At 32.8% G+C, this 24,974-nt stretch overlaps 6 protein-coding genes across 6 annotated transcripts; all 6 read right to left on the bottom strand.

Moving 5' to 3' along the window:
* Window positions 1-3,365: 3,365 nt before the first annotated feature.
* On the bottom strand, window positions 3,366-4,605 carry LOC121807465 (vascular-related unknown protein 1-like). The gene is made up of 3 exons (XM_042207699.1): window positions 4,273-4,605; window positions 3,878-3,940; window positions 3,366-3,757 (listed from the first exon to the last, which is right to left on the bottom strand). Exons 1-3 carry the CDS (start codon window positions 4,534-4,536, stop codon window positions 3,593-3,595), a joined length of 492 nt encoding a protein of 163 aa, XP_042063633.1. The 5' UTR covers window positions 4,537-4,605; the 3' UTR covers window positions 3,366-3,592.
* A 3,789-nt stretch (window positions 4,606-8,394) lies between these two features.
* Window positions 8,395-11,235, bottom strand: LOC121806245 (septum-promoting GTP-binding protein 1-like). The gene is made up of 6 exons (XM_042206226.1): window positions 10,739-11,235; window positions 9,726-9,846; window positions 9,403-9,499; window positions 9,212-9,251; window positions 8,957-9,040; window positions 8,395-8,859 (listed from the first exon to the last, which is right to left on the bottom strand). Exons 1-6 carry the CDS (start codon window positions 11,075-11,077, stop codon window positions 8,695-8,697), a joined length of 846 nt encoding a protein of 281 aa, XP_042062160.1. The 5' UTR covers window positions 11,078-11,235; the 3' UTR covers window positions 8,395-8,694.
* Window positions 11,236-14,926: 3,691 nt separating this feature from the next.
* On the bottom strand, window positions 14,927-15,989 carry LOC121808690 (glycine-rich cell wall structural protein 1-like). Its single transcript, XM_042209282.1, has 2 exons — window positions 15,785-15,989; window positions 14,927-15,627 (listed from the first exon to the last, which is right to left on the bottom strand). Exons 1-2 carry the CDS (start codon window positions 15,987-15,989, stop codon window positions 14,927-14,929), a joined length of 906 nt encoding a protein of 301 aa, XP_042065216.1.
* Window positions 15,990-17,256: 1,267 nt separating this feature from the next.
* LOC121808689 (dirigent protein 1-like) lies at window positions 17,257-17,769 on the bottom strand. Its single transcript, XM_042209281.1, has one exon. It carries the CDS (start codon window positions 17,767-17,769, stop codon window positions 17,257-17,259), a length of 513 nt encoding a protein of 170 aa, XP_042065215.1.
* A 2,107-nt stretch (window positions 17,770-19,876) lies between these two features.
* LOC121808687 (pterocarpan synthase 1-like) lies at window positions 19,877-20,311 on the bottom strand. Its single transcript, XM_042209280.1, has one exon. It carries the CDS (start codon window positions 20,309-20,311, stop codon window positions 19,877-19,879), a length of 435 nt encoding a protein of 144 aa, XP_042065214.1.
* Window positions 20,312-21,348: 1,037 nt separating this feature from the next.
* On the bottom strand, window positions 21,349-24,653 carry LOC121806962 (probable WRKY transcription factor 31). Its single transcript, XM_042207144.1, has 5 exons — window positions 24,370-24,653; window positions 23,389-23,472; window positions 22,362-22,745; window positions 22,161-22,274; window positions 21,349-22,074 (listed from the first exon to the last, which is right to left on the bottom strand). Exons 1-5 carry the CDS (start codon window positions 24,586-24,588, stop codon window positions 21,445-21,447), a joined length of 1,431 nt encoding a protein of 476 aa, XP_042063078.1. The 5' UTR covers window positions 24,589-24,653; the 3' UTR covers window positions 21,349-21,444.
* Between the last annotated feature and the right edge of the window lie 321 nt (window positions 24,654-24,974).

Below are 24,974 nucleotides of genomic sequence, written 5' to 3'. Positions count from 1 at the left end.
ATATTATTCATAAATAAGAATTAATTTTTTACATTGAATGACAAAACGGATCATCTATTACAGCATGTAACGTTTCTACCAGTGATCATGACAGATCAGAATAATATAATTAAAAATCTATCCTATTTTGCTTATGAAAATTCTTATAATGATTTTCCGATTACGATCACATAAAGACATATACCATTTTCACCAGTTTCATGGGGTGATGATTACAATTCTAAATCATAGATTAATTTTCTTAATCATATATTCTTTTATGAGACAATTTGTTCATTACCCATAAAATAATACGCAAATATATTAATGAAAGTAAATAGAAAAGATATGGCCCTAATTGAGTCAATGAAATTAGGAAAAGGTTCCACGTGAACGTAGGATAAAGAGGAAAGAGTCACACCAATTGTCTTTAACAATTTATTTAGTGCTCTTTCAATATATATTTACTATTAAGCTTTAATTAGTGGAAGGTGGGTAGCTAATAGGTAATTAATTAAGCAAACCACGTTCTATGTTAAATCATTGAAACGTGTCCAATAATATTCCGACTCATCATCTTAATTGCGGTCTTAATCAGGATTAAGCTGTCGGTTAAAGGAGTCGACATGTTTTGCTCAAGTGATTAATTTTGTCGGCTTATCTTTGTTACTATGGTTTGTTTTATGAAGAAAACCTTTGTCATAAATTTTTTTTTTGGAGGTACATACTCATCATGCACCCATATAAGTAATTCGAACTCTCGAATTAAGAGTTACAAGTTGATTTAGTAATGTATGGTAACTCTACCCAAACCTACTCCAATCCAAACCAATAAAATGGACTGGAGCTTTTTACTAACTACGCCAAAGTTTTGATTTTGATAAATAATTACTAGAATTCATCCCTCCATTCATCAAATTTAAAAATATAGCTAGTGACATGTATAAGTAATTATTCAAAAAATAAGAATCACTTTTAGCTTTTTTTTTGGTTTAACCACAGGTGTACCGAACCCGCTTTTTGGCGGAATCTGACTAATTCTGCTCGACCGGGCTTGCGGATTAAGGCTGAAAGTCTTCCAGCGGGTAGAGGGGTTTGAACCAATGACCTCAAGATCACCACAGCTCCGCACTGCCAACTGCGCTGCGACCCGTTGGTAATCATTTTTAGCTTTAAACTATGTGATCTATGGTGAAATCATCACTTTGATGAATAAATTGGTGATTTAGTGTGCTAACTTCATTCATAGTGAAAGTTATATTTTTCTAAATTCCTCCTTTTTCATAACGAATTCATAATATTGTTTTAAACTCCAGCAAATCCTCAAAGTTTCTAAAAAGTAAACAAAAATTTCACCCTGCATAAGATTTGAACTTAGGAGATGCGTTAATTGTGGACATTTTAAAATAAAAAAAAAACTAAAAATTGTTGCCATGTTATCAATTTCAATAAGGATTATATAAGCACTACATATGATAAATTTATTTGAGATTAAGGAAGACGACACAATAGTTTTGTAAGTAAGAGGATGAGTTTGTAGGTAATAAAGCAAACCATGCATGTTCCACTAAAATCATGAAAGCTAGTCAATAATCTGATCATATATAGTCGCCGTCAAAATCAACTTATTGATTAAGTCCGAAGGCGTGTATTTCTTCAAAATAAACCCATCAATTATATTAATTTCATCTTTTATTGGAATTTTATTAGCGACCTAATCCTATTCCTGTCACAACCCCCAACCCCAAATTATACAAGAAGAAAAAAAATAATTAGTTAGGCAAAGCTGACTTTTTGTGTTTTAAGCTTAATTAATAGTATCATCAAAGCATTGGCCCTTATAGTAATATGCTTTTTTCATATATATAAATTAAATTGTAGTGGAGTAATAAATAAATATTTTTTGAAAAACTGATGACCTTTTTTTATGCACCATATGCAAGCAAGTAATATGCATTCCAGATGCATATTATTTTTCTCTTTTTCTTTCTTTTTTTTTCAGCAACTGCTGGTTAATTAAATTATCATATTGAGAGATAGTATCTGAATCAGGATAACTAACAAGCAAGGATAATGATGTGATATTAAAATTCATTTTTATTTTAAAATTACATATCGCATCACACTACATAGTTCTCATCTATCAAGGTGACAATTAATCACAAGTCGAACCAAAAATAATTAATTGGTTCATGCACTAGAAGTCTAGAACAGATAAAGAAATAAATAAAACACCTGAACATTATTTTTGAAATTAATTACTAATATATATGGCTGCCGATAGTCATCCTTGTACGTCATCTCGTTAGTTACAACTGTTAATTTGTTACAATTATTATTTGTAATTAATTCTATTATATATGAGGGGGGGAAGAGAAAATTAAATAAAGAGTCAAAAGAAGAATCTAAGAAATGCTAAATCCAACGAATGTTCTTAATCCTAAATAATTACAAATTCATCTCCCTTGATCAAGTGCACATGCTAATAGCCGTCTGAAATTATATTTTAATTACTTTGCTGTTTTGCACTAGTCGAATCCAAATAGTGGTTAACCAGTTAGTAATAGGGATTTAATTAATTTTTAGATTGGAATTACTAATATTTTTATGAATAATAACATACTAAATATGTCTGTGATTAACTTTTCTAACATGATATGTATGAAATAAAATTTTCTAATAGTACTATATATTTGGATTAATTTTTCAGTTTCAACAGTGAAAATTATTTTTTGAGCAGGCCTGTATCAGGTCACAAAGCATGCCAGCTTAAACTATAATAACACTGATAAACACCCACCTATTATCCTAGTGACAAAGATAACTTATGTATTTTTAGAAAAAAGAAAGAAATATTCTTGTTAGTTTTGGTTTATCGTGACTTTAATATCTTGATAGCTCCTTTCTTGTTAAGACGTCACATTATCATCAAATCAGATCGAAAATCCTCCACCACATATGATTATGCAATTTAATTAAACGTGAACGATAATATATATTCGGACACCAAGTAATTAAACTGCATTAATCAAGTTTACTCGAACTTTTCATCACATACTAGTTATTACTAGAAAAACCGTGTAGCTTTGGCTGAAAAAAATTGGAAAGTTTTTAATGGAAAAAGTTAAAAGACCGTATGAAAATTTCGAATAAATTTTATGTTATTTCAAGCAAAAAAGTACTATAACTAGACACAAGTCTATGCTTTTACTCAAGGAGACTTCTGTTTATGAATTCCCACTCGAATATCGAACAATTATAATTAAAAAAATTGTTTAGTAAAATTGCAGCCACTTTTGTCAATTATATACTACTAAATCTGAACTAAAATAACTAATCACACTCCTAAAACTCAACTATATATAGATGACAATAATATGCTCCAATTAACATATACTCACCAATTAAAGAAAAATATACTTTATACAAACCCTATTTAAAATCTTGCCACATATATATCCATGTGGAAGAAAGGGAATGGCAACGAAAATTATATACAATTCTCAATCTACCAACTTTCTTTTATTATTATTACACACTATAATCTTTCTATTTTTCACAACGAAGTGTGTGAAAAGATGGAGACATAAACTATACTTTTTCTCATATTTAATTAACCAATATAGTTAATCAAAGCTGACATTGGCACCAAACATAACCCTCTCTTCCTCAGCTCCATATATTGATCACTGGTTTTGTTGTCGATAACACTGTTATTTGTATTTCTCTCTTCTTCTCTATCGTGTTTCAAGAAATTCTTCGAACTCGACTGTTGGCTCTAAAAGTGTCAAATTAAATAAAAATTAGTTAAGACGGCACGATCATATGGAATAATTGCAATCGATTAGTTATATAGAAAAATAAGTGATTAATTAAATAAATAATTACGACTTGTTACCACATAATCGCAAGTAGCATCCATCTTTCTCTGGTTGACCTCCGCCTGCCTCATCCTGCTCACCTATTCAACAAAATATTGAAATAATTATTTTCTCTTTCTTGAAAAGAAAGAGCAAATATTATGTAATTAGCACTAAAGTTAATAAACAACCATAAATATTCTTTTTCTTCTCCTTTTTTTTCACAAAATGGGCTATACAATACATATCTCATATATGTATACAAACAATTTCCTTTTCCTTTACTCTTGAAAAAGAAACTCTGCCAATTTTCTAAAATCAATAAAATATTAATTATTTATATGTGAAAAAATCTATTCGAATTTCAGACACGAACAACCTTAAAAATTCTCCCAAGACGACAAAGTAAATATAGAAAAAAAAAAAAAAAAACCTTAGGGCTATGAACAGGAGAGCTAGCCGTATCTTCCAAATCATCATCGTATTCATAGGTATATTTCCTTCTATTGGTGCTTCGATTCAACTTCTTCAAATTCAACCTTTTAATGGTGTCTGAGCCATTCCACGCTGCATCGGAGACCATAGAAGAGCTGCTTATGAAGCTGCCGTTGTTGCAAGAGAAGTCCTCCAAATACTTGGTCCACCCGCTCTCCTCCGCCACCATGTTTTTGTCGTCGATCGACGAGTTCATCGACATGGCTGAAGAAACTTGATCAGGTGTTTAGAGAGAGAGAGAGAGGTGAGGATAATTGTTGAAGAAGGATTTTGATTTATATAGTAATAGTATTGTTTTGGTGTCAAAAGGAAAGGGGTGTGAATGTAATGGTTATGGTGCCCACAAAGTGGAATCCCGGTGTGGGACCCTTTGGAGTTGAGGTAGTTAAGATCGGTTGGAAAAGTCGGGATTTTCTATTCTCAATTAATTCTTTTCAGAAAAAGGATAGTAAGTGAGTTGGTTGAGTAAAGCGTTTGATTTTACTTTGTAAAATGCCTTTTTTTTATAACCACTTTTTAATCTGAATTTAAGATAATAAAAATATAGTAGTTTACTGATAGTCATATGTTGAAATTTTTGGACAACTTAAGATGATATTACTTCTACAAGTATGTACCAAAACCTACGATAAATCTACAAACAATGAATATAATTACATGTTATACTTATGATTTTGTAGAATTTAAACTAAAAAGTTATATTGAGGGTCAAAGTTCCAAGTGTAATTTAAAATCCAAACTAAAAAATCAAATACATTTTTAGATCAGGTTGTTTTGACCTCCACTTGAATTATTAGGTGCTAATATTTTTTTTTTTGTAGGATTTCCATTATTTGGTTATTATTTTTTGTTTCGAGAGCGCTGAAACTTCTCAAAGTCAGTATACTTTTATTATTAATTTTATTCTTGCTTATGTTTTCTGGTGTATATAAAATTATGCTTACATAGCAAATTGAACTGAAAAATATATCGTTTTTTGAGTGGTTGTAGAATAATATAATCGAAAAAGAAAGAAAGTGAGAGAATTGTAGTGGAATAGTGTGACTGATTAATTAAAGCAAGCAAATTGAGCCACGCAAACAAAATCACTCTTTTTGACTGCGAAAATCCAATTTAATTTTTGTTTTTTATTTCTGCTCTTTAACTTAGTAGGACCAGTACATAAGGAAAAAGGCGAGATGCACGCTTTTCTCATAGATTATTTTGATATCTTCTAATTTAGTTTCAATTAAAGATGTTACGGTCTATTAATTACAAGTTAGAATTTTGTTATATTTTTTTAACATAAACATCATGCAATCCCACGGTTTACTTCATATATATGTGGCTGCATTTTTAACTCATTTTTAATGAATAAAGATACTTAGTCATTTAACAATGATTTAATTCATACTATCCATTTTTTATTTGTGGCAATTGATCACAAATCATTATGGAAATCAATTTATACTATCTCCTAAAAAATTATAGTAAAGGTTATTTGCAAATTAAGTCCAATACTTTTTGGGCCCTATATAGGTCCACTTGGAGGGTTCACGTTCGGAATGCGACTATGCTCACATTGTACCAAATGACACGATTTCATTAGTTTGAATTTCAAAATAAAATTTAATTATAGATACTTTTTTATAAAAAATTAATTATACTGCTCAAGTTCTTATCCTCTATCTAAATATAACCTAATTTTGCTATACTTCTACAAACAAGTTAATCTCTCCTCTCCACACAATTCACTTTCTCACATCTTTATTTTCAGTTGTGTGTTTATTTAATAAAGTAACGGTTTATTATGCATGTTAATATGGAGTATTTATTTTTAATATGTTTAGAAATTAAAAAATATTTTAAACGAATTTTTATCATACATTTTAAATAATAAAAAATTACTGTATTACTTCCTCCGTCCCTGAAAATTTGTCACATATTTCCTTTTTTGTTCGTCCCTAAAAATTTGTCACCTTTCACTTTTACCATTTTTGGCAGTGGACCCTACATTTCACTAACTTATTCACAATAACAATCTATACATATATAAAATGTGAGTTTTGGCCTTATTTTGAATATTAAGAAATTTTGGGCAACTTTTTGAATATTTATAAGTTTTGAGTCTATATAATTAAATTATAATTTCATCTGTAACTTCCAATTATGCATTAATTACAAATCGTTAGACATAACTAACAATCTATACATATATAAAATGTGAGTTTTGGCCTTATTTTGAATATTAAGAATTTTGGGCAACTTTTTGAATATTTATAAGTTTTGAGTCTATATAATTAAATTATAATTTCATTTGTAACTTCCAATTATGCATTAATTACAAATCGTTAGACATAACTAACAATTAGAGCATCCCCAACGGTGGTGGAATGCTGCTCGTCCGTCCTTGCCGCTGGCAAGGACGCGCTCCGCCGCCGCTGCGCTCTTGCCGCTGGCACGGACGTGCTCTTATCTAAGAGCACGGCCGTGCCAGCGGCAAGAGCACAAGGCGTCGACGTGGCATGCTCTGATTGGCCCGTTGATTTATCATTTTTTATTATTTTTTTTAAAAAAAAATAAAAAAATCTGAAAATTTCAAAATTAATTAAAAAAATATTGTCTCACTTCCTAATAAAATATATCTATTTTTTTCACACTTTTAATTTTTTTTCCATCATTTTTACCCCAAAATTCATATTTTCATCTATAAATACTCTCATTTCAAACACAAAAAATGACACTATACTAAACAACTCTCTCAATCTCAATTTTTAGGATTTTAATTATGTAATTTTTAATTTTTAGGAGTTTAATTATGTAATTTTTATTTTTAGTATTTTAATTATGTAGTTTTTAATTTTTTAGGATTTTAATTATGTCTTTTATATTTTATTTGTAATTTGTATTATTTATTGTGGTTTTTTAATGAATTTTAATATTATGGAAATGTTTTTGTTTAATTAAATTTTAAATTGAATTGTGCTCGTCCTTGCGGAAGAGCACAGTTGTGGGTGTTGTGCTCTTGCCAGAGAGCAGGCAGAAAAAGTGGGGCCGGGCCTACAACCGTGCCACTGGCAAGAGCACGGTCGTGGATGCTCTTAGGCACATTTTAAATTAAATTTTGATTAAATGAGGCAGTTACAATTTTTGACTCCATAGCCAAATGATAAAGAAAACGAGTCATTCAAATTTGAAGACTCATGACCAAATTAGAATTAAATGTGAAACGGTTAAGCCATTAAAAAATTATAAGTATTTTAATATTATTATTCAATTTAGAGATTTCATGGTTAAATAGAATTTAATTTGAAACGGTCCTCCATTAATCATAAAATAAAATATATGTCATGGCTATAAATACATGTATTAGGCTAGCTGATGGAATTATACAATTCTTTTGTTTCGAAACTAATGTACTCTCAAGTTGAGAGCGTACACATTCTACGTCAGTCGTAGAGAATTCTTTTGAAATAATGATGATAGTAGAAATCGGATGAGAAGATAAGTGGTGTTGGTGGCGTCGTAGACGAATTTTTCTGGTAGTTATCATGAATCCGATTCTTCTTTAAGATTTATTTGGATCGAGAATGGAAGGTTGATTATTTGAATTATTTGTGTTGTATAATATAATTGTATTGATTTAATCATCGTATGTTTTACTAGGTTTATAATTCATGATATAAATTATATGTGTACAATGTCTACCCATTTTCTATTAAGTTTATTATTTTGTGGTGGACTTTTTGTTAATGTATTGATGACAGGTCTAATATAATGTTTTTATTCTATATATTACATTGACTAAATGAAAGTGCATTTCTTTAGTAAACGAATATTAGAAAAATGTGTTTACTTAATTTTTTAAAATTTGTATGAATATAATAATAAATTGAAGATCCGTGCATAGCACGGGTGTTACCCTAGTTTATTATAAAACTAATATATAAAAGTAGGATTCACATGCCACTAAATTTTTCAACCAACTTTCTATTACATTTCTTAAAACCCGTACCAGGTCAAATGGTGACGAATTATTAGGGACGGAGGGAGTATAACACATAGAAAGACCATTTCTCGATTTATGTGTGTCATCCTTGCGCAGTGGCCATGCGCAAAGATTTTATTCAAAGATTTTATTCAAAGAATCGGGACGTCGTGCTTCGTTGTTTCTCTTGCTGAAAAGCACATATACATTCATCTCCTTTTCTTTTGGATGCTATCTAAACAACTCGAGATTACCGGATACACATTTATCTTCTCTACAATACACTAACATATGCAACATATCCGGCAACTGGTTGACTGCGGTCACTTTTCACTCGACTAATATTTTCTACAGACTTTTCTACAGAAAAGTCAGGAAACAGAAAGATGAAAACTAGAAATCAATAATGGGTTCTCCAATGGTGAGATTTCGCTCCAATTTCCAGTTCAAATTGAAGAGCTTGGCTGTGATGAACTTGAAAACTTTATTCACATTTATGTTGTATTTTGCACTGGAAAAAAATAGTGGTGCATTGAGAGCCTTTGCATACCCTCTTGCCTGTCATTTCATCATGAATAAAACACTAGTAAGGTATTGTCCGATCACAATTAATAGTTTAAGAAATTTATACTTAAATAAAAATTCTTGATTGTACCTGGCTTGCAATTGTCCATTGCAAATCTACAGGAAGTTGCATAAATTCATCAAATTTGGTCCCTATAAATACTGGAACTGCAGTCTGCGTTCCAAGACAATTTATTTCAGAATGTTACATACAACTATTGAAAAATTAAGATCAGAATGGGAGAAGGTAGACAAAAAAGCAATGCAAGAAAATGAAACGCCTCTATTAACATGGAACGGAACGGAGGGAGTACAAAATATTTTTGGAAATGCATTTGAATTTTACCTGGTTATATTTACTGGCTTCTTCATACCATCTGATCACACTGAAATAATAAACCACCAGCATTATAAAAAAAATATTCCTATGCTATATTTTTACATATAATAAAATACTCCTATGCTATATTTTTACACTTGAATTTCAATGTTTTTTTAGCTTGGATTTTAAGTGACATGATACGATCGCAATCGTACCTTTTTAATGTACGTCGACTAGTAAGATCAAACATAAATAGCATAGCCACTGAATCTTTAGAAGCTATGGGAATTTGATCACGCGAAGATTCATCACCTACACATAACAAAATTGATGTGTTAAGGAAATAAGCAAAAATTTGATACTGTTTCCCCAGTTCGAGAATCTCAAAACAACACCATATATATTCCCCAAAATTTCCGAATTCCATCAAAGTAGGTTTGTGATATAAGCTGCCAAGAATTTATCAAAACTAGTAGTAATATTTGTTTATCCAATATGGAATAAAAGAAAGTGATGGAGAATTAATTAATCAATTTACCTCCCACATCCCATATGCTATAAGAGATCCTTGCCCCTTTTACATCCAGTATTTTGTCGACATGATTTATTCCCATCCCTGCAATGTCTTCGTCTCTTTTCTTTATGCCTGCATATTTTGTCTTGAGCCAAATACAGTTAGCATATACTAGTAAAATAATGAAAAAAGTAAAACTTAAAACTTTTATCATGTGATTACCAGCGAGGAGTACACATTACTCGTGCAACCTCTCATTTAACATACTGACTTAATAATGAAAATATTACTCACTCTCATAATCTCATTTGACACAATAAATTTATGAATATATTACTCATTTCATCTCTTAAGTATAGTCCCTTTTTTATCAGATATATCCACACAAAATAATCATTTCGAACTTAGTACTCCTCAAATTGAAAATAGATACTCCTATATAATTATACACGTAATAAATAAATGAATAAATATATTATCGTGTATTTCTTTATTGTTACAAATGACCAAATTTTGAAATTGGGTCCAATATTAGATTGTTACAAATCAAATAAATCACATACCAAGAGGATATTACTCTTAAGATTTACACAATTTTTATAACGCGCGAGTGTAATTTGAAGTTAGTAAACGATAAATCGATAATATTTGTTCAATATAAAAATAGTAGGTCTCGAAAGATATGTTATCTTGCCTAGACTAGACAATAGTTAAAATTTTAAATGAAGTCCAAAAATCATGTAAGTAGATCTTTTTTTATACTGCTCTACTATAGTACTCCTAATTAATTACTTGGATGTTAAATTTCAATAAAATTAACACGAGAATAATTTACTACTCAAATTATAATTATAATAAAACACATGAATTTTCTAACCTTAAACAGATGTATATATACAATTCATCGAACACTAAATCAAAACTTCCCACGTTTCAAATCCAAACCAGCAACACCTCAATTAATTTATAGTATTATACGCATGATACATTAAACACGTTTTAAACTAGATAAATTAGAAAGAAGAAAAAAAACTAACCAGAAAACTCGTTTTCCCGATGTTTGAATCGCCAAAGAGGCTAATCTTCAACGAAACCAAATCCGACGAATCCTTCCCATAGCTAAGCCGCAACGGAATCGGGCCTGCGGTAGAGGGCGGCGGCGAGGAGGAGGAGGAGGAGGAGACGGTGGTAGTGGTGGCGAAGGAATTGGAGGGCAGAGGCCTGTAGGTCCCGGAGATCTTTCCGCTCCAGCAAGCGAGGAATTGGCTCCAAACCGATAGAACGTATCGGCGCAGGATAGAGATTCTCCAAAGGAATTTCTTCTTAATGTTGAATTGAGTCTTCTTTCTGCACAGCTGCCATTGCTGCTGCTTCATTGTTAGCGATCTCAATTTCGCACCGTTCCTCTCTCTCCTCTCAATTTTCTCTCTCTCTCTCTAGATTGGGGAATTTTCTCTCCCTTCGTTGCGGGAGATGTGCTTGTTTTTTTATGAGGGAGAGGGAGAGAGAGAGAGTTATCCGTTTGGTGTAGTTTTGGTGCATATTTTGAAGGCCAAGTTAAGTGGTGGGCGTGTCATTAGTTGACCGATTTTAGAGTGAAGACTATTTTATTTTACTTTTTTTTTGGAATTTAATACATGTATTTAGAAAGTGAGAGTTTGGAATTTAAAATTCTAAATATGGGTGGTTTAATCATTAATGGTGAAGTGTTGTTATTATCCCACGTGATCTTAGCCGTTGAATCGGTATACTGTTGAATTTCTTTTGGAATATGGTTGTGCTTTTGCTATCAAAGGTGGTGGTATTAATCATGGTGATAAATGTAGTAGTATGTATTTGAGGTAAATTTTAGTTTTTCTTAGGAAAATGCAAAAAGGAAACGAAAAATATACTTGTTGTTTATTTTGTGTAACATTGTATATTCAGTTTTTAGTTCTAACTAATAGTGAAATAGGTAGGTAGATGGGTCGAGTCAACTTACATGCTCGAGTATAAAGACATGGCAAATCAAGTAGTTGGAAATAAGATATAGGAGTAATATCATAATCTTTATTAATGAAAAAAAAAAAGAATAAACATACGTGGGAGGAGAACAATTTTGAGCATGTCGGTTTGTAGTTATATAATGAACATCCGGCGCAAAATGTGGATCAAACAAATAACAATAGTCAAATTGATTTATGCCACTATTGCGTTCACATTCATGAATACTAATTTATGAAGTACTGATTTATCTAAAATAAATTGTATATATGTAATTGGAGTTTTCACGTATTTTACATTTGAAATTTGTTCATTAATATTAAATAAGTTAAAGTGACTTATTACTCTTCTGCAATAATTTCAGAAAAAATAACTTTTCAAATTAAATATCTGCATATTTAGGAAAAATATTAGTAACTTTTTATTCAATATTTGCATAGTTATTTTTAAATAAAATCGAAAATCACGTGTGAATTTATCATAAATCTTCCCTGTCATCTTCTTTTTATTGTCATAAAATGATATACTACTACTGGTACACTAATAACAAAATCAGTCCAAATAAACTGGCCCAATTCCATATAAAATTATGAGGCATTATGAACTAAAATTTGTACGTTTATCACTACTTTTTGAAGACAAGAAAATTTGTTATCGTCACCTTTTATTTGTATATGAAGCTTGCAAAAGACATATTTTTTAGCAATGTGTATTTATTTAGTCACACGAGAGTTGATTCTGTCGGTACTTAAAAAAACATAATGCGACATTAGTGACATTTGTGGATTTGGAATCATATCGAACAAGTGATGTATTTTAATCAAATTCTAATATATTAATTACTTATTTTTCATTTTTCAATCAAATTTTAATAAATTTTTTGTTTTTCATATATATATCTATATAGGGTTGCGTTAAAGATAGAACCATTCTTAAGTGTAGAACCTAGAACTCTACATATTTTATTCATTGGATGAGGAAAAAATGACGGTCAAGATTAAAAATCATACATATTAGACTATGTTTTCACGACATTCCGGACTCAACATGTGAAAAAACTCACATGTTGATGGAAGAATGAATGAAACGAAGAAGAGTCCATGCATGCTTTATTTTTTCACTTATCTGCATTCACCCATTAATAATAGTTTTGGTTGTAATGGGAAGTTGTTGTGCAAATCAACACCATTGGATTAAAAGATCTAACGACCTCCGTTTGGCATTTGTTCTACGTTTAAGAATGGTTCTACGTTTAAGAATGGTTCTATCTTGATCACAATCCTATATATATATATATATATATATATATATGCATCCGTACGTTAATAATGTACACATAAAGTACAATAATCTAAGAGAGAGAGTACAAAAAAATGGTGATCCTTCTAATCTAGGAAAAACAAAGAAACATGGTGATCTAGTGTTTGTAACAAGTTTTTTGCAGTAGAGAATCATGTTAGCAGTAATCTCAGTTGGTATAGACAATAATATTTGGCAAACGGCTAACAAGAGCCCACCTACACCTAACACACCGCCCAAATGCATTAAATTAATTGATTGGTGGTCCATATATAATTGCAACCATAGTCAATGCTCTTCCATAAAACTGACTGCTTATCCATCAATTAATATACAAACTTTGAATTATTTTATACTATTAATACAATTTTGTAACGTTCAAAAAATATCACCTTTTGTGATAATTTTATTGCAACATTTTAAAAATCGCATTAAAAAAAATTAGATCTTAATTCTGACATTATTTGACAATCAACCCTGAACTAAAATATGTACTACTAGTACTCCCCTAGTCCCTCTCAATAGTCAAGATGTCCATCTTTTTTTTATTAGTTTATCTCATTCAAAATGTCTTTTTCCTTTATTTGAATATAAATATCTTTCTAATTTATCTGTCATTAAAATATTCATTTTTTTTTCTTCTTTTACTTACTCTACCTAACTCCTCCACTTAAAATCCCTTATCAGTTAAGAACGTGAGCAACTTGAGTGGGACGAAGAAGTATATAAGATTAGTATGTTATGAAAAAGTTTTATTTTATGATGAATAGAGCATGCCTTTCAGAACTAATATTTGTTGGCAAATTAATGATTCACATAAATCATCACATAAATCATGCATGTCAAATACGATTGATAAACATAAAGCGGAAGCGTACATGGATTCGGATTGATTGTGTTTGATGTTCTTGATGATTTTGAAGTAGGCATGCACAAACTGAATCGCCGATTTAGGGTTTAGGGTTTACATGCTTTCCGTCTGCTTTCAATCTTCACCGAATAGAACTTCAAGTTCTCCGCATCTGGCATCTCCATCCCCTAAAGATTTTATTGAATTTATCAATGAAACATTTAACACTTGCTTTTTATCTATTCCGCCCAACCAGAACCAAGAGAAACTAGTTAAACAAATAGTCATTTCATTTTCCTCACTCTCTATCTCTTCTTACAAACAATACAGTTTTTGTGATTTCTCAATCCTGTTGGTGGGATCGCCAACATTGTGTTCGCTTATGCTATCATCTTTGCACAACTAGTGTTCGTCGGAATTGTTCGCTGGTGTGCTTGTGCCGGAGGTAAGGCCCTCTTTGACCGCCTCAAGAGACGGTTTGTTGCCCAGTGATATCAATTTAGGCGTAGATGCTATTGAGCTTCAAGAATTTGGTTTCTGAGGTCGTTGATGTGCTAAAAATTGGAAGTGAAAAACAGAATGTGGAGATCAATATCACTACAGATAAGAAAGTAGATGGTACTGAGAGGATTGGAGTTCAGTTATCGCCTAATGTGAGATTCACCAAGATTAAACCGAGGGATCTGTTTGAGCCTTTGAGATGTATGAATGATAGTAGTATGTGATAACATGCATAATTAGTTTTAAATTACCAGTATTCCGGTAATATGTGCTGAAAAGGTCTCAAGAAAAGATAAATCTTCGTTACAAGAAACATAAGAATGTTTGAAGCCAACTAATAATGTAGTAAAATTTTAGGATAATAACCCTGATCGTCTACCGCCGCAACTCCAACACCAATGCACCACCACTTACTCCAACTCCAATATCAATTCACACTTCTCCACCACTAGCAATTATACCCCCTAATCCTCCACAATTGCACCACCAATCCCGCCACCTTGTCCTAAACCACCACCTCCACCGCCGCCAATGCTTCCGGCACTAATACCCCCACCAGCACCAAATCCACTGCCATAGCCAAATCCGCTCCCTAAAGCTCCACCTCCACCCCACCCCCACCCCCACCCCAACCTCCGTCAACACCACCTCCTGCTCCAAGCCCTCCACTCGAGCCGAAACCAACCCCAGTATGGCCTCCATCTCCTGCAAGGTCTCCACTTGTGCTGCCACCAATACCACCACTTGCTCCAATCCCTCCAACTGATCTGAAATCACCCGAAACACGGCCTCCTCCACCACCTTTTCCCCCTCCTCCACCTCCTTCAAAACCTCCGCCTATACTGCCACCAACACCACCTCCTATCCCTCCAGCCGAGCCTGAACCACCCCCAATCCTTCCTCCACCTCCTCCCCATCCCCCTCCTCCTCGATGACCTCCACTTGTACTACAACCAACACCACCTCTTGCTCCTATCCCTCCACCCGAGCCACCCCCAACACTGCCTCCATCACCTTTTCCTCCTCTTCCATGATGTCCACCTGTACTGCTACCAGAACCACCTCTTGCTCCAGTCCCTCCACCTGAGCCAGAACCACCCCCACCACCTTTTCCATGACCTTCACCTCCACCTGTACTGCTACCAACACCACCTCCTGCTCCAAACCCTCCACCAGAGCCAAAACCACCCCCAATACTATCTCCACCACCTTTTCCACCTCCCCCGCCTCCTCCTGAACCTCCACTTCCACTTGCACTCCCACCGAACCCACCTCCAGCTCCATATCTTCCACCTGAGCCAAAACCACCACCACCACCACCTCCTCCACCTCCGCCTCCACCTCCACCTCCAAATCCTGCACCGTTACCAATCCCTGAACCAGCACCTATTCCTCCTCCAGCACCAGCACCAACTCCGCCTCCACCACCAAAGCCTTCCCATCCTCTTACACTGCCATTGTGTCCTTTTCCATGACGGCCACGACGACCATGGAAACTTTCTCGTCACAAAGAATCTCAACTTTCTCGTCATGCAGTCATGTTCTCTCCAACCCTTCATCTCAACTTTCTCGTCACAAAGAATCTCAACACTCATATTCAAAACCAATATAACAACAAGGGGCACGACACAACCCCATTTTTGAGAAAACCCCATTTTTGGTCAATTTCAAGCTTTAGTAGTTACCTCACTTTAATCTGCATTCTGACTAAGCTATATATAGGAAGAACTAATCTACATCCACCCCCATTCCATTAATGCACACTATAAGCATGACGCATTTGAGCAGATGGGGAAGTGGCAGAAGAGCATTTAATATTTAAAAGTCAATTTAGATACTAAGGTTTGACTCTGCTAAATTCCATTAGATTTCAGTTCTCTCGCTGTGTCTTATACAACAAAGTGATGGAGATAAAACTGGGGTCAACTAATATTAACAAAGTTTGCTACCTTAAATATTTTCTACACACAAACACACACAGCCCAGCATAGAGTGGAAAGATTCTTTAAATCTTTAATTTCTTAATAACTACTATTAAAAGCTGCGTGGTTGGAATAGTGAAGAAGACAACTAAAATATTTAATGCTTAGGAATTAATTTAAAATTACAATTTATTTATTTCAATTATCGCACCACCTATAATCTTTTTATAATTAATTAATGAGCTCATAAACAGTTGCTTGTAACATCGAGTCCTTGTATTTTAAAAATTGGGAATTCTTGTAAAATTAAGTGCTCATATACACTTTTATTTTCCTTTAATTAGAATAAATGAACAAGGATAATTTTATATAAAAAGAACGAAACTTATAAGTAGAAGAACTTAAGTTAGCCTCTATCTCCATATAAAAAATATCCTTCCCTCATTATATGTCCAACTTTTTCATTTTACGCACCCTCAATGTTTTATTTAGTTTTTTTTTATCTTACCATATTTCAGTAACTTATTTCTCTCTTATTTTGTTAATAAATTTATATATTATACCAAGACCCACAGTCTACTAAATTTTTGCACTCACTTTATATTTTCTAAAAAATTAATGACAAGTTAAAGTGAGACACATAGGTAATTTTAATGATTAAAATATGGTTAGATGGAGAAATATATGAATTGTGAATCTGATCCATGTTCAGGCACTAGACTTGGTCATCTCATATGCATTCATTTACTACACTTATTATTTCCCGAACTGTATAAAAATTCAGTAGCATAGTAGTATAATATAAACAATACTAATTGTAATACTAATAAATAAAATTAGGATTTAAGAATTAACGAATTGCAAGCTATTGCTTAAGATATGTTACTGCAGTCACATGTATAACAAATAATAGTGATAAAGAAAATTCAAGTGCAACAAAATTAATTGAATTTGAGCTATTTTTTTAATTTTAATAGACAAGAAAATTTAATACTAACCTTTAGAAAGAAAATTTTCCTTGGTAATTAAATACTAGTAGTGTAGCGTAGTCGTACGAAAGAGTCTCAAAAGTTGCATAACCGAGGGCTAGTCGGAATTTCCCAGTGCCACCCACCACTGCCACTTCTCTCACCTGCTCAAACTGGGAACTGGTCCCTTGTATTTCTAGCGTACTACCTTTATATTCATCATTGATAAAAATAATCGATATTAAAACGTGGGTGTTGGATCCATCTAGAACTGACGTCACGTATATACCTTGGGCCCTAGCAATTTGGGCTGAGCTTTCCTCGAACCCCTCGGTTATTGGATCATCCCTGCAGAATATGGCTCCAAATTTCGTGAAACTAAGTAGCCCGTTTGATTGTCCTGTTATCTCCAACACAGTTGCGTTGGGCCCACCCGAGTAATCTTGGAAGTAGACCGTCATTTGGGTTTCTTTCATAGGCCCTAATTTCGCCTTTGAAAAAGTAAAAAAGGCAAGAAAAAGAAATATAGAGATTTTGATTGTCATAACTTTAGAAATTCTCAACTCGAAGAAAAAGTGACAATATGTTTGATTTGTATTTGTGTTTGTGTTTTTTTAATTTGATTGCATTATTGGAATGTATTTATAATACCGATAGATGAAAAAGAGCCAAAAACTAGCATAACAATTATACTAGTGTGGAAAGCCGCGAATCTAATAGGGTTAATTTGTTAATACCCTTTTTTGTACTTTTCTTATCTTATGCATTGTCTCAGTCAATATTAATAGTATATCTTTAACTGGGATTACAAACAAAATACAGAATTTATGTAATTTCTCCTTTTTTTGGTGGTAAATGAATTCAAATTTAAAGGTGGCTACGAGGAGTGGAACCTGAGATCTTTGACTTCAGACATTAACATCTCTATCTCTTAGCCAACTCACATATACAATAAATTTAAATTTAAATGCCCACCACGGAGAAAACGAACCTGTTCTGGCTTCAAGTATAGATGCTTACATTTTTGGCTTGTGAAATGTTTTAACTAAGAGCCAAAAAATAATTTTGATGTTTATAATTAATATAGTCTCTCTTAATGTAATAAAAGATTAATGTAATAGGGCCTTCGAGCCAGCAAATTAATCTAGCCCAAGATCACATTACAATAATCTCTAAGATGTCCTCTTAATTTTTTTTATTTAGCATGTAATTTATTTTAATAATCTATTTTTATGCAATCTAGCTTTATTTCTTTTGAGTTAGCTAATATTCTATAAACTAAAAGTCTATATAGATCTTTATTCATTAAAATATACTCCTACAAATTATTCTCATTTTATGCCGTCCTTGAAATCCAACTAGGGTTGTTCATCTTTTTTCATCCAAATAATAGGTTATCTCAAAGCCTAATCTTAGGTGTTGGGAGAGATCAAAATTAATGCTGATTTAATTAATACTAACAAATAAATCCAACTAGGGTTGTTCATCTTTTTTCATCCAAATGATAGGTTATCTCAAAGCCTAATATTAGGTGTTGGGAGAGATCAAAATTAATGCTGATTTAATCAATACTAACAAATAATCTACTAGCAATAGGAAATAAGCTGGAACCGCAAAGGTTCATCTAGAAAGGGTTTTAATTCTCATAAAGAAGTTTAAAAATTTTCATAAAAGAAGCTCGTTAATATGTTTGTGGGTTTGACTGAAGATGTGGGATTATCAATCTAACTTACTAATAATTTATTTTTAACAACATGGCCCTGCATGTAGTGAAATTGATGGCTGGGTCTAGGGACCCGGTGATTGGTATCCCTAACACAGTGTCATTTTAGTGTCTAGGGTTGGCCTAGACTCTAAATTTTTTATTACTCATCCTCTAATTATTTATCTCATTTTCTATCTCTAGCGCGCAACACACTACTTATGTCAGAGCTATTTCTGCGTCGTTGACACGGAAACACTCAACAAATTTTAATATAGTGATTTCGGCCCCCTCCCCCGGATTAAAATCCCTGCTCCGCCACTGATTATTGGTGTTAGATTATTTATTTTTAGGCATTGAATTGTTTAAAATTTTATATGAATCAATCCAAATTAATTTAGGGTTAGGAATATGTTGTTTCAATGATTAAATTTAAATTCATTTACAAATTGAATGAGAAATCAGTTTTTTGAATTAAAGCGTAATTAATTTAATTGTTGAAATGCTGAACTATAATAAAATTGAGGCGAAATTCGGTTTTTCAATTCCTACATTAACCTTAACCAGTCGATTTGTGCAGTAACTGAAAATTTATTCGGTCCAATTCAGATTTTTGGATCGCCAGAAATCCAAAACCAGTTAATCAATGTTTTTTATCTGGTGAAAACCAAAATCAGTCGAATAAACAGCCCTACCTATGCTGATGCAATCCGGCGCTACAATTCTTTATTCAAATTTCCTCGACGTGCTTATTAATAACATTGACAAACTATTTAGTTAATTTAATGCTCTATTAATTGTTTTAAACAAATTTTATAGTATATAAAAAAAAGAGTCGGCTAATATAACTATTTCATTTATTGAATGAGACAAGTTTGATAATATATTGAGGAGCAAAGTCAACGAGAAATACAATTTATTTATGAAGCAACATTTTATGGAAAAGAGTTTTAATAATGCAGAATAGACATATTAGATATGGTGAATGCATATCCACGCATTATATCAGTGTAAGGAGTCTCGAAAGTAGCATAGCCGCGGGCTAGACGGAATATTCCGGTGCCGCCAACAACAGCAGTCTCCGTCCCTGGCTTAAAATGTTCGTAAGAACCTTGTATTTCCAACGTGCTACCTTTATACTTTCCATTGATAAACACAATTGATACTAGCATGTGCGCGTGGGACCCGTCTTGGGACGATACGACGTATATACCTCGTGCCCTTGCAATCAGGGTTGAGTCTTCCTCAACTCCTTCAGTTATTAGATCGTCTGTGCAGAACACGGTTCCAAACTCCATCGCGTCTGCGTGCCTGGTCGTGGGTCTTGGTATCGTGATCACAGTGGCATTCGAGCCGGCAGTATATGCATGGTAGTAGACCGTCATTTCAGTCTTCTTAAGACGATCTCCTTTTTTCCCCTCATAATATATGAAAATTGCAAGAAATATAACTAGAATTTGTGTGATTTTATTGGATTCCATGATAAGATCTTGTAATTGAGTGATTTTCTATATGGACTTCCAAGTCTTATATATAGCGTCGAGCGTTTGAAAATCAAATATGTATAGCTGTCATTTGCAATATTCAAGAGTAATACAAAGTCAGCAATCGCCGCTTTAGAAAACCTACCTAGTTATAAGCTATATTATGAGCGATGGAGTATTTATAAAGTCTGAAATTGATCTGCCTCATAAAAACTTTTTGAGACATTTTTTTATAAATTTGATTCGACACAATTGATCTTGCACTAAAACGTTTTTATAGCTTTCAATATCAAATTATTGGGTTTGGTACAGAATAAATGTTTTGTTTAGTAGTAAATGTGCTTTGGTAAAAACCCAGTTCTATCATTTTTTCATTTAATTGTATTTTTTTCTCCTTTTCAATTCATGTTTATACTTTTGTTATCGTATGAAATTCATTAGTAAAAAGTTTAAAAATAAAACGTGACACATTTTTTTTAAAACATAGATAATTGTATGCAAGATTGAGTATTTGCTACTCAGTGAACACATGTCAAATAAATTTTAACAATAAACAAGTTTTGTTCCTGCAATTTTGTGAATTAATGAACAATATAACAACAAACTGATTGGATGCTAATTACAAAATATGTTTATATATTTAATGATTATATTTTTATAAAAACAAGTAAATTTAAGATATTAACTACATCAAAATTTTAAAAATAATTATATACGATAATAATCAAACTTAGTTAACAACCATTAACAAAATCAATATAAAACTAAAAATGTTCATAAATATAATTAGAAAAATGTAAGGACCTAATTTAACATCATAAAAAACAGAAAAGTTGAGGAACATTTATAAATTTATTCATAATTCCTTTATTCATGGAGTATATAGTCATGTTCTCTTCGGCTACATCAATTGAGATGGAAAAATAATCGAAACAACATGAAAAAATAACGAATTGAATACCAAAAATGCAAAAATGAAGTAGAACCCTCAAATAAAAATAACTACTTCTTCTCCATCATCGTCATTGTCATCATCATTTGAAATAAAAGTTGGATCCATTGGCATCGTTGTTATTGTTGTTGCTACTATTGTTGCTCCCGTTGTTGTTTGCAGACGAACCGCCTATGATGGAGGTGATGGCTGCAGCCAATGCTGCAGCAAAATTAGGATCATTAGCTTGAACTGAATTTGAAGAAGTGTCATTGAACTGATTATTAGGATTAGTTGATGAATGTATATTTTGCAATTGGTGATTGGTTTGATCCATTTCTTGAGACATTTGTAGACCGGAAAATTGGGATTGGTTATACAATGCCTGCCCTAAGAGCTGTGGCAGCAGGGCAGCGGCCGGTGGTGTGGGGAAGGGGATCGGAGCTCGGGGAAATTGCAAGGGATTCGGGGATTTTGTTAGGTCTAATGTAACGGTGGGAAATGGCGCGGAGGTGGAGATAGTGGCCATGTTGGTGGAACAAGGGAGGAGCGTTCGTGCTAGGAAACTAGAGTTAATTAAGCCATCTGCACTCGGCATTGAGCCGGAGAGGAGCATTCTTGCAGCCGATGAGGTCGTGGACGCCATAGCCATAGCTGTTGGCGGCAACGGATGGTTGTGGTGCCCCTCGTATGTTGTTATGAGAATGCTTCTATCCTCCGCGCATCTTTGCACCTACATAATTAATAACAAATGATAAAAACAAAATGTTGAATAACAAACAAAAAAAAGTAGTTAAAAAGTTGTTTTGGGAAACGAACTTGTTTCCTAACTGGACAACCCACTGCCATCGTGCAACGATAGTATGCACGAGGGCACGGGTTTCCCTTTGCTATCTTTTGACCATATTTCCTCCACTGACATCCATCATTCATCTGTCATTTCATGTTTCAAAAGTCAAATGATTTTTTTATCCAATGATATAAAATACTACGAGATTAAAATAAAAGATTTATATATACCATAGGGCCCTCAGAGCGGGCCCTAACAGAAACCCGGGCTTTCCGGATGGTGGCCTCAGTTGCCTGATCGACACTGTTGGAAGAAGCAGAATGAGTGAGACTTTTCTGTTGAGGGCTTAGATTCCCGTCATCAGCCGGGCCTTCAGACGAAGAAATGTCGCTGGCATTAGCCCCGGCTGGCTCGACAAATTGTCGATGCATTGACGATGAACCATTTCCATGGGAGCTCTTACCTTCTTCAGCAATGTTTTGCTGTTTTTCTTGAATGAATTTTTGCATATGCATTTGCAAGCCATTGTATTTGTTCGTGGCTTGAGCTAACGTCTCCTTCAAATGCTCATTCTCTGCGTTCAATCTTTTTAGCTCGGATTTGAGAATCCCTACCTGCAACATTCACACACATTGTTTACATTATTATACTCACACTATGTACTAGTGTTGGAAATAAAAATAAATAAATTTAATTTTATAAAAATATTTTTATACTACTACTTACTACTTATCTAATTGTAGATGTTATGTACTATCTAAATTATTTTTAATACTACTACTTACTATTATCTAATTGTAGATGTTATGTACGATCTAAATCCACAATTAAAAGATCCATTATTTTGACTAAAAATGAAAAAAAAAGTTATTTAATTGTAGATACTCCAAAATAGCAAACTGAGTCAGTTAATCTTGGACGAAGGAAATAGTAGAATTCTCTAGAATTATGTAGTACAAAATGCAGATACTTTGTAGTAGTTGAATTATCAAGATTATATAGAATTCTCTAGATATTTTATAAAGAAAAATTTAAATGTATTAAATATATAAAAGAATACACTAGAAAATTCTAAAATGTATGAAGATTATATGTATATATGAGTGTGTTGTAGTATTTTGCATAACGAGAAGTAAAAGCATTCTAAAATCCTCAAATCTCTTAAATCCCTTTTATACATTTCTTAAATATTTTCTCATAACTATATTTGTCCTTTCACACAGTACTTATATTCTCTCACCTTATCAGAATTCTCACCTTAGTTTTGTGATCAGAATTAGAAAAAGTCCCGCCTTTATTGAGCTGATTCCCACCGTTGTTTGACGTGAGGAAGAGTTCAGTCTGTAAAAATATTACATTTAGAATCGTCAATAATAATCCTAATATTTCTATAGCACTCACACTATACTAACTTAACGCAACGACAATATATTGAAGCATTGATCCAACCCAATTTATTCTAACTATTGTACTAATGAGCTATAAAATGAAAAAACTATGATCCGTTAGATCAAATTATTAACAACAATCAAATATTTGTAAGCTTATTTTATATTTAGAAACATAAAATGTATAGAGAGAAATTCATGTAACTATATACTACAATTTACTTTTTAGTGGTCCCAAATAATTCGTTTCTATTTTTGATAATTTTATCTTTGCAACTAATATGCTCAACAATTTTTTCTCACTTCAATTAAAATATTGAACTATCTCTATATATTTAATACTCCATCTATTTCATAATAGTAAATCAATACTTAACAACTTTTTCTCACATTTTTTTATTTTGGGCGTTCCATCGTAATAGAATCATTTCCCTTTTAATAAAAAAAAATACATTTTTTCACTCTTACTTTTGTTATTTCTACTTTTTCCTCTCTCCTACTCTATTTTTCTCTCGGTTCCAAGGAAGATGTCCTCTTCCTTGGGAAGCACGAGACATTATGCGTTTTATTTTGTGTGTTAGTGGAGAGAATAAAGTAAAAGATGGGGAATAAAGGGGTTTCTATTTTTAATAATGAGTCATCTTGGATTTAACAAATTAAAAGGGAAAGTGAGTCATTTATGTGGGAAGTATCTTTGTATTTAATTACACACATTTTTGTAATCTTCAAGCCAAAAAAAATGCTTCCACTACTATGGAATGAAGGGAGTACTTACATTCACATTTTCTCTCTCCAATTAAACATATTAGACAACTCGTTAGAAACATAAAATGAATATATGCAAACTTACATTGACGCTGAAATCCGAGATTGAAGTAGGTTCCGTGGGGTATAAATGTGTAGAAGAGGTGCCTCCACCACCGCCGTCGTCACAATCTTTCTTGTTATCGGAGAAGAAGTCCATTTCATCCATGACGACTTTCCCTTTATCACTCGCATTCTCATCTGCTTGATCGCAACCCAGGTTAAAAGGGAACTGGACGTTGGTCGAAGGCAGAGTGGAGTCCATGGATGAAAGTCGCGGCGGCGGCGGTGGTGGTGGATGATTAATTATTGGTATCAAATGAGAGTCCACTTTTATAATTTTGGCAGTCTTTGCTACTGACTCCGCCGTAAAATGCGAGGGTTTTTAAAGAATAGTCAGTCACTACACATTCTATTTTAAGCACTTTCCTATTTTTTTATTCTACGTTTTATATTAGGGTTTTTGTAAATATACATTGAGGTTATTATAGAATAAGAATGAATTAATAATATTAGTTAGAGTTTAGTCCGGATCCTTAATTTCGTTTGATTGGTGCCTATATATTTGGGCATGTGATTTGATATGCAATGACGTGTGTTGATAATATCGAAGTCCAAACTTGGTTGAAGAGAACAAGTAAAGATTTGCGA

Source organism: Salvia splendens, chromosome 6, assembly GCF_004379255.2.
Source record: "Salvia splendens isolate huo1 chromosome 6, SspV2, whole genome shotgun sequence".
In the NCBI taxonomy this organism is placed as follows: domain Eukaryota; kingdom Viridiplantae; phylum Streptophyta; class Magnoliopsida; order Lamiales; family Lamiaceae; genus Salvia; species Salvia splendens.
Note: the sequence above shows the minus strand (reverse complement) of the source record. Positions and strands in the feature narration are given on the sequence as shown.